Source organism: Sinocyclocheilus rhinocerous, unplaced genomic scaffold (genome assembly GCF_001515625.1).
Source record: "Sinocyclocheilus rhinocerous isolate Xijiao unplaced genomic scaffold, SAMN03320098_v1.1 scaffold705, whole genome shotgun sequence".
Lineage (NCBI taxonomy): Eukaryota > Metazoa > Chordata > Actinopteri > Cypriniformes > Cyprinidae > Sinocyclocheilus > Sinocyclocheilus rhinocerous.
The window spans coordinates 1,204,558-1,220,404 of record NW_015630576.1 but is presented as its reverse complement, the minus strand read 5'-3'; the positions used below and the strand labels follow the sequence as shown (position 1 = coordinate 1,220,404).

The 15,847-nt window shown below is 37.5% G+C and overlaps 1 protein-coding gene across 1 annotated transcript in view; it reads left to right on the top strand.

Annotated features, from left to right (window-relative positions):
• Positions 1-15,847, top strand: part of LOC107740661 (protein TANC2-like) — a 48,995-nt gene that overhangs the window by 19,928 nt on the left and 13,220 nt on the right. Inside the window, exons 5-15 of the mRNA XM_016553167.1 lie at positions 2,964-3,092; positions 7,035-7,316; positions 8,376-8,503; positions 10,096-10,327; positions 10,409-10,578; positions 11,672-11,950; positions 12,406-12,737; positions 12,896-13,004; positions 13,152-13,274; positions 14,239-14,475; positions 14,598-14,783. Coding sequence (XP_016408653.1) covers positions 2,964-3,092; positions 7,035-7,316; positions 8,376-8,503; positions 10,096-10,327; positions 10,409-10,578; positions 11,672-11,950; positions 12,406-12,737; positions 12,896-13,004; positions 13,152-13,274; positions 14,239-14,475; positions 14,598-14,783 — 2,207 coding nt within the window. The remainder of the gene's footprint in view (positions 1-2,963; positions 3,093-7,034; positions 7,317-8,375; positions 8,504-10,095; positions 10,328-10,408; positions 10,579-11,671; positions 11,951-12,405; positions 12,738-12,895; positions 13,005-13,151; positions 13,275-14,238; positions 14,476-14,597; positions 14,784-15,847) is intronic.

Sequence of the window (15,847 nt, the reverse complement as noted above, 5' to 3'; positions counted from 1 at the left end):
TTTTGTAGGCATTAAACTGCCAGAATTTTAAAAGACGATATCTCCGTTTGCATTGAATTTTCAGCTTCGTAACTTTGCAGATATTGTTTATGCTCAAACAGCAACATTACACACTAACTAACATTAAAAAAGTGAAATCGCAATGAACCACCCCTTTAAGCCTTTTTTAAAGATGGAAATTGCTAGTCTGATCACCTAGTAAAGCATACATTATTATATGTTTATCTTCCATAGTATTTTGTAAGGACACAAACAGAAACCAAGTTTAGAGATAAGTAGATGTGCACATGTTCAGACGTTTGGTGTAAAATGCAGACGTGCCTTCTGGACCAGTTGATGGGAGCCCAAGTCATTGTGACGCATTTCAAGCGGCTGTAAATCCAGCAACACAGTCATGCCAGCCAGACAGTCTGCAGTGCAGATGGAGGTGGTGGGGTTGGGCAGGAGAAATGCTGGTGTCTGGGATATTTTTTACATTTTACAATGATAACCATAGTTTTTGCCAATATACAGTTAACGGTGCTGGCTAAGTCTCATAAGGCCTGTTCACAAAAGGAACGATGCCTATAAAGATAACAATAACTATATAAGCGTCCACACCAATAGACAATAATGTTCTGTTTATTTTTAGCATATGGTGCGGTTATGTAGTCTGCTTGGTCAATTGGGTGAATTCTGATTGGTCAATGTTTTTATCGTTCATCAGCTAGAAAACAATTGCTCTGTAAGTGATTCCAACATTAGCGTTCCTCTTTGTCGTTATCGTTTTATCACTGTGTGGTGTGGAATTTACTATTCTGATTATTAAAACTTTATAATGATCATCTTTGGTGTGAACAGGTCTTTACACTGACGGAGATTCGATCTTAATTTATTATGGATTTACAGTAGTAACATACAGCTGCCGAATTTTGACATCTTTCCCAACTTTTGCAAACTTTGTCATTGATAGAGTGCTGCAGCTGTGACGTCAAAACCCAGAAGACTATTTCGACACTGGTTCCTTCGAGATTTTCCTAAGGGTTTTTATATATATATATTTTTAAATAAGAACTGTGGTAAACATAGCTTGACGATACTTTGACGTTTTTTTCAACGTTCTTATGTAGTTACGTATTAGAAACATACGTTTTATAAAATAAACGTAACTGCTTTAAAATGAGTGTTTTACAGTATAGGTATGTGTAATTCACGTTGTAGAGCAAAACGTCAAAGTATCATCAAGTTATGTTTACCACAGACCTTATTTTACTCCTGAGTTGTATGAAAACCAATAGGAAAATCTCAAAGGAACCACTGGCCAATTAGTTTTCCAGGTTTTGACGTCACTGCTGCAGTTCTCTAAAGTTCCCGCTCAAACGTGATGTTCTCTTAGGGGAGGTTTAAATTACTAAACTGTTGTTCCCCACATGTAACCAACAGGAAGTTGCCATTTGTACACATGTACCATGGGGCCATGGCTGGTTTTCTGAAATCTGTCTTCGATTAAACACATTAGTACAGAAGGAAAGGCTTTCCTTAGGATGTGGCACCTTGCACCTTGCTTTGATGGTGGCCACTTGTCCATAACACCAGTGCTAACACTGCCACAATAATGTTAGCTGTTGTTAAATAGTTTCAAAAGCTCTCTCCAGCTGCTTTGAGGCGAGATCAATTCAGTGGCCACCCACTGTGTTCTTAATATTCTTGTGTATCAAGCCGCCATGAACTTTCCTCCTCATTAGCAAAGAAAAAAGGGGCTCAAAATTCATGCAGGCATTTTCATGAAAGCTAATAACAACAAGCTATGCAAACACAAGCTCTGATCAAAGGGTTTGACTCATCACGAACAACAAATAGAACCATGGTATTACCATGTTTTTGATAGTACCCATAATATCACTGTTTTCTAAGGAAATGCCTTGTAAAATAGCTTGGAGTAGCATGTGTATCAAGTCATTTTGAGTAAAAACTTGTGCCCTTACAAAAATTAACCATGGTTTTACTACAAATAAAACCTAAATAAACGTGGTTAATACAGTTAAACCACAAATTAACTGTTGTTTTGCAACACTGACCATATTTTAACCATGGTATATGTAGTAAAACTGTGGTTATACAAATGATAACCAATCCGCCAAAAAACATGGTTTTTACTTCTATAATCATTTACTAACTTAGTGTATATTCAGGTACAGTCTTATATTATTTTTACCATGGTAAATATGAGACAAATGAACTGGACACATTATCAAGTGTAATTTCAGTGTCTTTCTTGACTCATTGACTCGACTGCCAAAAGTTGAATAAAAATTGTTCATAATTATACAGTATGCATACTGCACACTGATATTTCATATAATACTTAGACATAATGTACAGTATTCTGACATGTTCATACAGTATTCTGAAGATAGCCATAAATGGAAACACCGGCAGTTGGTTTATTAAACAAAAAATACTATGTTAGATTTACTTCGTAGCTGAAGTTGAGAGTTGATTAATTTCAGGTGAAGTTAAACTGACAGCACACTTATTAATGCTGTTGAAAACTTTCTCTGATTTTGGAACAACAAGCTCCTTCTGGGACCGGTTTGCCAGAATATGTTTGCTTCTTTTTAATAGCTTCACTTCATTTGCTTGGCTGCTGAAATGAGGAAATGCATAATAAATGGTTTCTGTTTTTCACTGTTATTGTTGTGTATTCTCCCTCTGTTGAATATGTATGTGGGTGGCATGAGTTTAAATAAGAGTTTGTCAATCACTCTCTCTCACTCTATTTCTCAATTTGCAATTTAAATTCAGAATTTATGTCAGTGTTCAATTTCAAAGTACTTTATTGACATGAATATTTTAAATATAATATATGATATATAGTCATTTTAAAGAATATAAAACATTTCATATTAATCTAATATTGAAAATATGTTAAACTATATTTTTTAAATATTAAAAGTAGCCTGAATTCCCCCTCTCTTTCACAGCCACTAGTTCAGCTCACCTGGAGGATCTTGCTTATCTGGATGAGCGGAGACAGGCTCCACTGCGCACGTCTTTGCGTATGCCACGACAAAACTCCGGTTCCAGCCGTTCTGGACAAGCTGACATGAGAGGTGTGTATATTTTTCCTAGATTTATTAAATGTCCACTCTTCAATCCTTTCACTTCACCACCACCCTGTGTATATTACCAGTCACAAGTGTAGACAGACCTACTCATTCTATGTCAAGTCTAAGTCGAGTCACATTTATTTGTATAGCAATTTATACAATACAGATTGTTTCAAAGCAGCTTTAAATAGCAGTATTGTTTAAATGTTATTCAATTATGAAACAAATACAATTTTAGCTGTAAAGCAGCTCTAAAAAGACAAAAGTGTCATTAATCAGCTCAATTTAGTTCAATAGCAGTGTGATTGCAAAGTTCATTAGTTATGAAGCAAACTATAAAGCAGCTTTGTAAGATAATAACACAAAGAGAAATAAGTATGGAAATTATTTATTGACCAAAAAATGTAAATCCGAACAAAATTATATTTGATTTTTTTTTTTAAATAGCCATCCTTTGTCTAGATTCCAGCTCAGCAGATTTATGAGGTATTTTCAAATAGTATTGAAGGGGTTCAGATGTAGCTTATATTGAATACTTGTTGGCTGCTTTTCTCTCACTTCCTGCTCCAACCAGATTTTTTTTAAAAAGAAGGAAAAAGTCATCAATTATATATTTTCATAACTCCAGAAGCCTTTAGATCAACAGTCTTTTCATGCAAAACATAAATTCAGTCATATCAGCTTGCTGGGGGTGTTGCTACTCATTTTACACGCAAAGTGAAAAGCCAATCATAACAGCTGTCATTTACATATAAGGTGCTGTAGAAATATAGCCAGCTTAGTCTGAGAGAGGGTAGAAAATGGTCATTTAAATCTCAATTATGACTGATTTTGGTGATTAACATTATAAGTGGACTCTAGGGGAAACAAAAATAGAATTCTACAAAATAATAGAATATGTCCCTTCTAAAATTAACCTTTGCAATGTAATGACGTCTGTGTGTGTGTGTGTGTGTGTGTGTGTGTGTGTGTGTCTGTCTTGCCTCTCGTACATCTGCCCTCCGCTACACACAGCATGTCCCATTAAAACCCTCAACACACTCCGCAGCTCTTCTGCGGATCACTCTCCCCCCTCGTCCTGTTGTTCTCGGTTTCCCCTTTGGACTGCCGTGCCATAATCTGTCTCCTGTCCAGATCGATGTATTGACTTCCTATTAGCATTAGCTCTGGCTCATCTGTCAGAGCTTGGCCTGCTGTCTAAAGCTCACAGTCAAGGCTCCACACATCCTAAATCATGCTGGCTGGGAGCGAGCCTCGGAGGTCTGGGTTTCCTCTCAGATTCAGTCAGAACTCCAATAGCTTGAGTCACAATTCACCAAATAACCTGTATATTTCAGGATGATCGCACAGGTGACAAAACAGTGGAGGTAGACTGTATCTGTGTGCTTATTCATACACCCTTTTCACATTCCTGGGGTTCTCAGAAGCAGATGTCATGATAGTTGGGTAAACTTCTATAGTATGGTGAACGAAAACTACAACAAATATCGGTAACACTTTATTTTAAGGTGTCCTAAAATGGGATTAAATGCATAAAGGATATTTGTATTATTTAACATATTTAATTATTGCAGCTTTGAGTCATATTCTGAGTTGCTTTGAACTGTTTTTATTAATTTTGAGGAAAACTAAATCTGATTTTTTTGTTGTTTTTTTTGTGAGTGAGATGAATTAATGCATGTTCACTTTTATTCTAGAACTAAAGTAACATCTTACTCCCGATTTCTCTCAACAAGGGGACAGGAGAGCTTTCAATCAATAAATGGGAAAAAAAGTAACTGGCATTACTTATTTGAAAAAGTAACTCAGATATTTTCTTTTAAATTAAAAAGTAATGCGTTACTTTACTAGTTACTTGAAAAAAAGTAATCCGATTACGTAACTCGTGTTACTTGTAATGCGTTACCCCCAACACTGCTTGTTATAATTATTACATCTACTTACTATCATAATAACAACTAATTATGCATAATTACATACAAGTAACCCTAAGCCAAACCTTAATCCTAACCACATATAGTAAGTGCATGTAGTTAATTAATATTACTCCATACTTAAATGTATAATTACACTATAACAAGGACACCTTAAAATAAAGTGTAACCCAAATATCATTTGTGTGTTCCCATTTGCTCCAAAAGCAAAAGAACAAATCCATGATAGTGTTTCTATGCAAAAGAGGAAAAAATATAGAGAGATTGATTACATTAGGCAGAAAAGAGAAGGATGTCAAATGGGCCGTCATTTCCTCTGCCGGTGTATTAGAAACCTGCATGCAGTAGCATTAACTAGTATTATGTAATTCAATGCCATACAACACAAAATGTAGTGTTATCAATGCGCATTTTTTAAAGTGCCCCTATTATGGATTTTTGAAAATGACCTTTCATGCAGTGTGTAACACAGCTCTAAGTGAATGAAAACATCCTGCAAAGTTTTAAATCTGAAAGTGCGCCGTGTATAAAGTTATTGTCTCTCAAAAGAAAGAGTCGCATATTGCCCAGCCACTTGTTGGTCTTTTCGCGTTGGTCAGAATGAAAATGCAGATTCATTCTTTGCCACTAGGTGCCGCTTTTTTAACCAAAATATGAACCTTTCATTACCCATAATAGGGGCACTTTAAATGAAAATGTAAAACAAAAAACTTTGCCAGATTTGCAATGTTAGTTGATGAATGTGGAAACGCATTGTTATATTTTGTTAAAAGTGTTCATAGTGATGTGATGCTCAAACCGTACATCAGGCATGAGGTATCCGAACGTAATACTATAGATAGTAATTCTACCACAATGTAGATAATGGCATAATTTGACCGCAATTACAAGCAGGTTCTTCCATGTATAAGTATAGTACTCTTTCAGAAGGCATTAAAAGCGTTTTCCACTAGTAATAATCGCGCTTAATAGTGGAAAACATTTGGGGATGTGAACCCGCTATAGCTGTACCATGAAAGGAGATTTTATATATATATATATATTCTACTAAAAAAAGCAATGAGTTCACTTTTCTTTTTGCCTCATCTTTATTACAACCTCCCTGTCTCTAGTTCTTTATAGCCGTATTACTGCTCGGCTGCCCTGGTTTCTATCTCTCTCCTTCTTTGTCTCTGTTTCTTGCCCTTTTTGCTAAAGTGTCTGCTAGAACCTCGCCCCATATAACTCCGCCCACCCCTTTATGCTAATGACCAGATAATTAATTCACATGTTGTCAGGCTAATTAATAGTCCACATGCAAATGGAGGGATAAATAACCTCATACTATGCTCCATCACACTTGTTGCAGGATATTCCTATACAGTCAGGAAATTGTACATAATTTATGCTAATTGCACTGAAGATTTCCTCCCAATATCTCTGTCCTGCTTTGACATGAAACTTGCCTTGAATATTATCAGTAATTGGGATTAATGATAATACGTATGAAACGTATAAGAATAATGAAGACTTTACGACTGAATATGAATATTAGATGAGGATTATTTTAATTAATATTAAGGATCTCTATTATGATTTATTGCAAGCGTATGTGGTGGATTAATATGGTAATGAATATACATTTTGCTTTGTGCATGGTGGCAATAAATTTGACAGATACGCCTGTTTTTGATGCATGGAGGCCGATCTGTTATTTCAGATGTGTTTTCTGCCATGCATTAATGGGTCGAGGCACCCTGTTGACGACCATTGATTCATGGTGTTTCACACTGCAGCTCCAGCTTGCGTAAGCTGCCAGTTCTGGCCTTTTCCAGACAAAGCATCTCCTTCTGCTGGTTAAAAATGATTATTGCATTGTGAGGAGGTTTTCATTTGGAAATGAATGGATGGATAACATCTCTGTAAGAAGAGGAAAAAGAGGCTTTGAAAGGATAAATATACAGTATGTATGTGTATGTTTGTATAAAACCTGTTTCATTGACAGCATTTCCTAATGTTTCCCATGATGCAGTGCGCTTTGCTCCATACCGGCCACCGGACATCGCCCTGAAGCCGCTTCTCTTCGAGGTGCCCAGTCTGACCCCCGATGCGGTTTACACCGGCCGAGACTGGCTGTTCCAGGAAGTGGACGCGTGTCTGCGCAGCAGCGAGTCCTCAGCCAATCAAGGTGTGGTTATTGTTGGCAACGTTGGCTTCGGCAAGACGGCCATCATCTCTCGCTTGGTGGCTCTCAGCTGCCACGGCAACCGCATGAGACCGATCACCTCTGACAGTCCACACGCCTCACCAAAACGTGAGTGGATTCATTCAGACGAATGAATATGTTAACTGTGAATACGTTTCCTTACGATCTAATAAGCTTCTAACAGAAAAATTGATAGTAGCAAAATCAAATAATTTAGTCATTATTTATTGACCATTGCGATGTGACTTCAAACCTGTTCATTTGTCTGTGAAACACAAAACGAGTTACTTCACAGCTCTTTCCCATCACACCACATCTTTCAAGCTCAGAAAGGACAAAACAAACAAACAAAAAACACCATAAAGGTCGTCAATATGAGTCTTGCATTACATTCTAAGAAACAAACCTGAAACTTTCAGCACTTTCTGAAAGACCTTCATCAAAGAATTTGCTAGTTCATGCTAACTCTTCAAATAACTTAAATTCCAGTCTGCCTCTTACAAAAAATTGCTTTAGAAGACTAGCTAGGTGTTTTTAGGCGTTTTTAAAAAAAAGCGTAATAGACATGTTAACTGCAAAATGGAAAATATGTTTTTATTATAATTTAAATGCATTTTTTTTTCATAATCTAGAATGTATTTTATGTGTTTGTGTGTGTATAATTCATTATAAATATACATGAATTAGCAAATTTTATATACAAAAAAATAATAATAATAAAGACTTTCACAACTTCTTACATCTCACAGTTTTTTATACATATTTTATTAGTAAGTGCTTTGAAATTCTGAATATTAAAATCCTGCAACACATTTAATTAGCTACAACTGATGAGAATTTGCAATTATGGATATAATATTCATTATGATTTTAGAATCACAAGACTCCACACATTGGTCACAGTGAATAAAATACATATTACGTCACATAATGTCAAGACAATTTTATGGCCATGGATATAGAAACTCATAAAGAAATAAAATCACACAATATAAAATTATACACTACAGGTTTGAATGACTTGAGGGTCAGCAAATAATGACAGAATTTTCATTCCTAGGAACAAATCAAAGGGAACAAATATCTTCAGCCCTTAAAATGTCAAAACCATTTTGTCTCAGTTTATGACAAGGCTCACATCACATGCATGCCATGTCTTCCTCTCAGATGGCGACACACTGCCCTTGAGCCAGCCTCAGTCCGCTCACGGCACTCTGGTCGGTGGGAGCAGCTGCCCTGGAACGCCCGAGATGAGGAGACGCCAGGAGGAGGTGCTCAGAAGGCTGGCTTCTCAGGTGCCAACTAATACCAACATAATCAACGGAGCGGGCATATATCCAGCCTGCCATTCAATCTCCCTCTCTCCTCTTCTCTTTTACTGATTTATTATCTCTCTGTCTCTCCATTTCTTCCTTTGTCTCCTTCTTTTATTAATTTGCTCCTTGTCTCGCTCTCTCTCGGTGCTTTCCTTTTCTTTCTATTCTTTTAAGCACAAAGGTTTATTGCAGCTCTGTTGCCTTATCAAATATTTATATGCGCAGAGTCTCCCAGCACAGCCATTAGATATACTCAGAGTCTGCATTGCTAATGATGACAAGCTTTTGAACACACACACACACACACACGTACTGCGAGATGAAGTGAATCCAGGGAAGCAGCAGTCTTAGAATATTGGAATAAGGCCATCGATGCACTCAAACTCCATAATGTTTTATGCATTAATAAAACCCCTTCATCACATCAAAACTCCTGAGCTTTGAATCTTTCTCTAGTTTTAATATTCATTGTGTTTTTTGGAGCTGAAAGCAGTTCCTGCACTAAATCCCTGAGACTGGAAACATTTCTTTGCTTTTTCTGTCTATGTCTTTGTCTGAACCTACATTTAGCAGGAGCGTCTAGATGTACTGGGCACCTTTACTCTGTTGAATGTGTGACTGAGTGTTTGGCATACATACAGGAGTAGTGCCTGATGCTGTAATAATGAACAACCATCATATATTATAAAGTGGTTAAAATCCATTTTGACTAGATTATTACATTTGCTTTTACATAACAGTTTAATAAACAAGAAATTAATGTTAAGTACCTTACGCTACTGTTCAAAATGTTCAAAACATTTTTGTTTTTGAAAGAAGCCTCTTATGTTCACCAAGGCTGCGTTTAATTAATTAAAAATACAGTAAAAACTGTGAAATATTATTACAATTTAATATAACTGTTTTATATTTTAATATATGTTAAAATGTAATTTATTCCTGTGATGCAACGCTGAATTTTCATCAGTCATTACTCCAGGCTTCAGTGTTGCATGATCCTGATGCATGCTGATTTGCAGCTCAAGAAACTTCTTATCAAAGTTGAAAACAGATTTGCTGCTTAACATTTTTGTGGAAACTGTGACACAATGCCTTTTTCAGGAATCTTTGATGGTTAGAAAGTTCAGAAGAACAACATTTATTTAAAATATATATATTTTTTTTTTTATAATTTAAGTATTTACTATCACCTTTGATCACTTCAGTGCATCTTTTCTGAATAAAAGTATTCATTTCTTTGGGGAAAAAATCTGACTCTTACTACTGAACATTTGGAATAGTAGTTTGTATTCTGTACACAATATTAAAGTTATTGTTCTTGCTTCACCAATGAAGCATTGTGTGTCTCTGAACAACACTGTAGTAGTGTTGTTCAGAGTTTTCGAAATATCTGTTTTCTAAATCATCATTGATTGAAATATCAGCACTCTTGCAACAATATTTGATGTACCAATCAAATTCAGTAACTAAAACTGAATGCTAATAAGCAAAAGTAAAAATCAAGTTTTCCAACCCAAGCTGTGCTGTGAATGTAAATGTTTGCCAGCTTATATCTGCTCTCTCATGTGCAGGTGGTGGCGTACCATTACTGTCAGGCCGACAACGCGTACACCTGCCTGGTCCCTGAGTTTGTGCATAACGTGGCAGCGTTGTTGTGCAGAGCTCCTCAGATGCAGGCCTACCGAGAGCTGCTGCTCCGCCAGCCGCACCTGCAGAGCACCCTCAGCCTGCGCGCCTGCGTCCAGGACCCTTCCAACGCTTTCCGCAGGGGCCTGCTGGAACCTCTGGACATCCTGCATCGAGGTGTGCAAATCGTGCGCGCTCTTATGCTGTGCGTACATGTGCTGACATATATGTAATGTTGAACACATGCAATGTTTACAGAGAGGAAGATCGCGTGTGAGGAGAACCTCATCATCCTGATTGATGGGTTGAATGAGGCGGAGTTCCATAAACCAGATTACGGAGAAACCATTGTTTCCTTCCTGTGCAAAACCATCGAGCGTTTCCCTCCCTGGCTTAAACTGGTGGTCACTGTCAGAACGACACTGCAGGTCTGTATTCCATCTATCTGTCCATACATCCACCCATCCTCTTTACTTTTTTACTCATTTTCTCTCTCCGTCTCAGGATATAACTCGTCCGTTGCTGTTCCACCGGATCTCTCTGGATCGGCTGGAGGAAAGTGATGCGATTGACTCGGACTTGCAGGGCTACATCCTGCACCGGCTTCACTCCAGCCAGGAGATCCAGAACAACGTGGCGCTCAACGGCAAGCTGGACAACGCAGCCTTCACCAAACTCAGCGCTCATCTGAAAAGTCTGAGCCGGGGCTCCTATCTCTACCTGAAGCTCACGCTGGACCTCATTGAGAAGGGTTACCTGGTGCTCAAAAGCTCCAGCAATTTGAAAGAAAATGTAAAATATATATTTTTCAAGTCTAAGGGCCAGATATATACTAAACAGGGCAAATTAGCGTTATAGAGCGCAATTCCATAAAAGCGCCGATGGGAGGGAAAATTCTGCGTTTGATTTACTGACAATGCGCACATTAAAGAACACAGACGCAGCCAGATAATTTCCATAATGACCAGCGCAATTTACCAAGAGCAGCGCAAATTACCACCTGCTTTATGACGTGCTTTTTTGGGCGTTAAATAATGGCGCAAATACCAGCAATTTGATGAGCGCAAACGTTAGTAAATCACGTTGCGTGATTCATTTTGAATACTCTCCTCCCATTAATTTTGCGTCTGAAAGGGAAACTCCTACAAATGCATATTCAATAAGGTCAGGCGCAAAAATAACTGTCCACGCCTTTTCAGCGCTAATTCTTCACTGCGCGTCTGTGCGTACATGTGCTGACATATATGTAATGTTGAACACATGCAATGTTTACAGAGAGGAAGATCGCGTGTGAGGAGAACCTCATCATCCTGATTGATGGGTTGAATGAGGCGGAGTTCCATAAACCAGATTACGGAGAAACCATTGTTTCCTTCCTGTGCAAAACCATCGAGCGTTTCCCTCCCTGGCTTAAACTGGTGGTCACTGTCAGAACGACACTGCAGGTCTGTATTCCATCTATCTGTCCATACATCCACCCATCCTCTTTACTTTTTTACTCATTTTCTCTCTCCGTCTCAGGATATAACTCGTCCGTTGCTGTTCCACCGGATCTCTCTGGATCGGCTGGAGGAAAGTGATGCGATTGACTCGGACTTGCAGGGCTACATCCTGCACCGGCTTCACTCCAGCCAGGAGATCCAGAACAACGTGGCGCTCAACGGCAAGCTGGACAACGCAGCCTTCACCAAACTCAGCGCTCATCTGAAAAGTCTGAGCCGGGGCTCCTATCTCTACCTGAAGCTCACGCTGGACCTCATTGAGAAGGGTTACCTGGTGCTCAAAAGCTCCAGCTTCAAGGTCAGGGGTCAATCGACACAGATGCCTCCTTTATTAACTAATTAAATTAAAGTAAAGTAAAGTCAATTTAAAAAATAAAAGAAACATTCAAACTAATTAGAGCATTTTTTGTATTTTTACTTTTTTCTAGTATAGCTTTTCATTATGTATGTTTTGTTATTTTTACTTTACATATTTTTATTCTATTTTAGCTTTAAGAGTTATATGTGGTATGATTTTATTATTATTTTAATGTAGCCTTTCATAGGTATGCATGTGGTGTAATTATTTATTGTTTAATTCTTCACTGCGCGTCTTTAGTAAATCCTGACAGTACTATTTTAACGCCAAAAGACAGTTTGCACTGGTGCAAGCTGTTAGTAAATGTGGCCCTAAAAGGATTAATATGTTTCATCTTATTAGCATGTATTTATTGTTTTTATTAAAAGCTGTAAGCATGATGTTTGTGTGCACAGGTGGTTCCGGTGAATCTGGCCGAGGTTTACCTGTTGCAGCTGAACATGCGTTTCCCAACTCAGTCGTCATTCGAGCGCGTTCTTCCGCTGCTTAACGTGGCCGTGGCTTCTCTACACCCGTTAACTGATGAGCAGGCCTACAGTGCCGTGAACGCCGGCATGGTGCGTGGAGCGGCCATGGACTGGGAGGATTTCCAGCAGAGGTCTGAACTCCTGTCGCCCTTCCTGGTGAAAAGACGTGATGGCACGCGCATGTTCATCCACCCCTCCTTCAGAGAGTGGCTCATCTGGAGAGAGGATGGAGAGAAGACCAAGTTCCTCTGCGAACCCAGGTGAGAAGTTCGAGGGGTCAAAATGTGTATATTTCATAAAAAGTAAAAGCATTTTTTCTTGTTGAATATCCTAAAGTAAAATCAGATGTGAACATTGTCAATGCCTGAGAAATATAGCTACGTATCTTATACCCCATCTTGTCTCTTTGATTCCTTAGGAGTGGCCACACACTGCTTGCTTTCTGGTTTTCACGGCAAGACAGTAAACTTAATCGACAGCAGACCCTCGAACTTGGCCACCACATTCTCAAAGCTCACATCTTTAAGGTTAGGCTTACTATAACAACTATAAAAGTTTGGATGTTGCTAAATTGAGAGCATAAACTTGACTACAGCAGTATATAAATGCTTTTGAAACAGATTTATGTAACATTTCCATTGTTGTTAATAAAGCACTTTGTCTCTTGGATGCAGGGCCTGAGTAAGAAGGTTGGGGTTTCCTCGTCAGTTCTGCAGGGGCTGTGGGTGTCCTACAGTACAGAAGGGCTCTCTGCAGCTTTGGCTTCATTGAGAAACCTCTACACTCCAAACATCAAGGTATAAAAATAAAAACTGATTTCCCACAGTCATAGAAAACCTAAAAACATCTACAATTTAAAGTGATTTCCAGGCCTGGAAAAATAGTTTTTCTAAGGAAAATCTTAGATATTTCTACAGTGAGTGTATAGTATACTACCATTCAAAACTTTGGAATTAGTAACATTTTTTTTTTATCATAAACAAGAAGAAATTAAGTCTCTTAAACCTCTCAATTTAAAATTGAGATAATTAAAAGAATTAAAAATACATAATTACATAATTACAAATTAAAAATACGTAATTACATAATTAATAATAAAACAGTTTAGCAAACTGTCTGTTTCCAAATTTTTTTACATTTCTTCATACATGACATTTCAAAACTTTGGGTTTGTTAGACTTTTGGGGAAAAAAGTATCTTATTATCACCAATGTTCCATTTATTTGGGCAAAAGAACAGTAAAAACATTAATATTGTGACATATTATAACAATTGAAAATAACTTGTGTTTCCTTTAATATATTTTTAAATGATTTAAATGAATGGTTTTAGTTTAAGATTATTTAAAATTTTTAAATTAATTTGCCTGCATTTATTTGAAATAGGAATGTTTTCTTTTAGTATTAATACTTAAGTAATAAAAGTATTTACTATTTATTTAGTATTTATTTATTTTGATCAATTTAATGCATCTTTGCTGAATAAAAGTATTGATTTCTTTTTTAAAAAAGTGTCCCTGAGCTTTTGAATGGTAGTATATATTTTTCTAGTTATTTTATCTTTTTATTTTTTTGTAGTTATATTTATTTCTGTAATATTTATCAGCAAGAAATTGTTCATTCAGTAAACTATTATATATAGCATGATTGTTAATCTTTGTAAATCTGTCTTTATTTCTTAACTCTGAAAAACATTTTGACTCTTAATTGTTTTTTTATTCCGTCTACTCCTTCATATCCCCATCTTCCTCTCTTCCTCCAGGTATCTCGGCTGCTGATTATGGGCGGAGCTAACATGAACTATCGTACAGAGGTGTTGAATAACGCCCCCATCCTGTGTGTCCACGCTCACCTGGGCTACCTGGAGACTGTGGCTCTGCTGCTGGAGTTTGGGGCGTATGTGGATGGCGTTTCAGAGAGCGGACTCACTCCCCTCAGCTACGCAGCGGCCGCGGGTCACCTACCTGTCATCACTGCTCTCTGCAGTAAGAAAGCCAAGGTCAGCCATGCCATGTTTAGCTAGAGATGGATAACCCATAAGAATGCAGGGTAGTGGCTGTAGGTTTTGAATTATCAGTCAAAGTTTCATCTCTGTCTCTCTCTCCTTATGTTTCTGTTCAGGTGGATCACCTGGATAAGAACGGTCAGTGTGCGCTGGTCCACGCGGGTCTGCGGGGTCATCTAGAGGTGGTGAAGTATCTGGTGCAGTGCGAGTGGAACACAGACGGACAGCAGGCTGGATCCTTCAGCAAGAGCCATGCGGTACAGCAGGCCCTCATTGCAGCTGCCAGTATGGGCTATACAGAGGTAAGAGATTGTTTTGTTTTATTTTGTTTTGTTTTGTGTTTTGTTTTGTTTTTATTTTAAATGTATTTTATTTTAAAATTGATTAATTAAAGAAATTAATACTTTTATTCAGGACACATTAAACATTAAATTGATCAGAAGCATCAGTAATGGCATGTAGAATGGAAATTAAGTTTTGATATATTTACATTAGGAAATTTACAAAATATCTTTATGGAACATGATCTTTACTTAATATCCTAATGATTTTTGGCATAAAAGAAAAATCAATCATTTTGACCCATACAATGCTTTTTTGGCTATTGCTACAAATATACCCCAGCGACTTAAGACTGGTTTTGTGCTCCAGGGTCACATTTTGGTTCTGTATTTTAAGAAAAAAGTAATAGAGTGAATGAAACACTTTTAGATGTTTTTGAAAGAAATTTGAAAGAATTTGAAAAGAACATTTAATTTGAAAGAAAATGTAAAATATATATTTTTCAAGTCTAAGGGCCAGATATATACTAAACAGGGCAAATTAGCGTTATAGAGCGCAATTCCATAAAAGCGCCGATGGGAGGGAAAATTCTGCGTTTGATTTACTGACAATGCGCACATTAAAGAACACAGACGCAGCCAGATAATTTCCATAATGACCAGCGCAATTTACCAAGAGCAGCGCAAATTACCACCTGCTTTATGACGTGCTTTTTTGGGCGTTAAATAATGGCGCAAATACCAGCAATTTGATGAGCGCAAACGTTAGTAAATCACGTTGCGTGATTCATTTTGAATACTCTCCTCCCATTAATTTTGCGTCTGAAAGGGAAACTCCTACAAATGCATATTCAATAAGGTCAGGCGCAAAAATAACTGTCCACGCCTTTTCAGCGCTAATTCTTCACTGCGCGTCTTTAGTAAATCCTGACAGTACTATTTTAACGCCAAAAGACAGTTTGCACTGGTGCAAGCTGTTAGTAAATGTGGCCCTAAAAGGATTAATATGTTTCATCTTATTAGCATGTATTTATTGTTTTTATTAAAAGCTGTAAGCATGATGTTTGTGTGCACAGGTGGTTCCG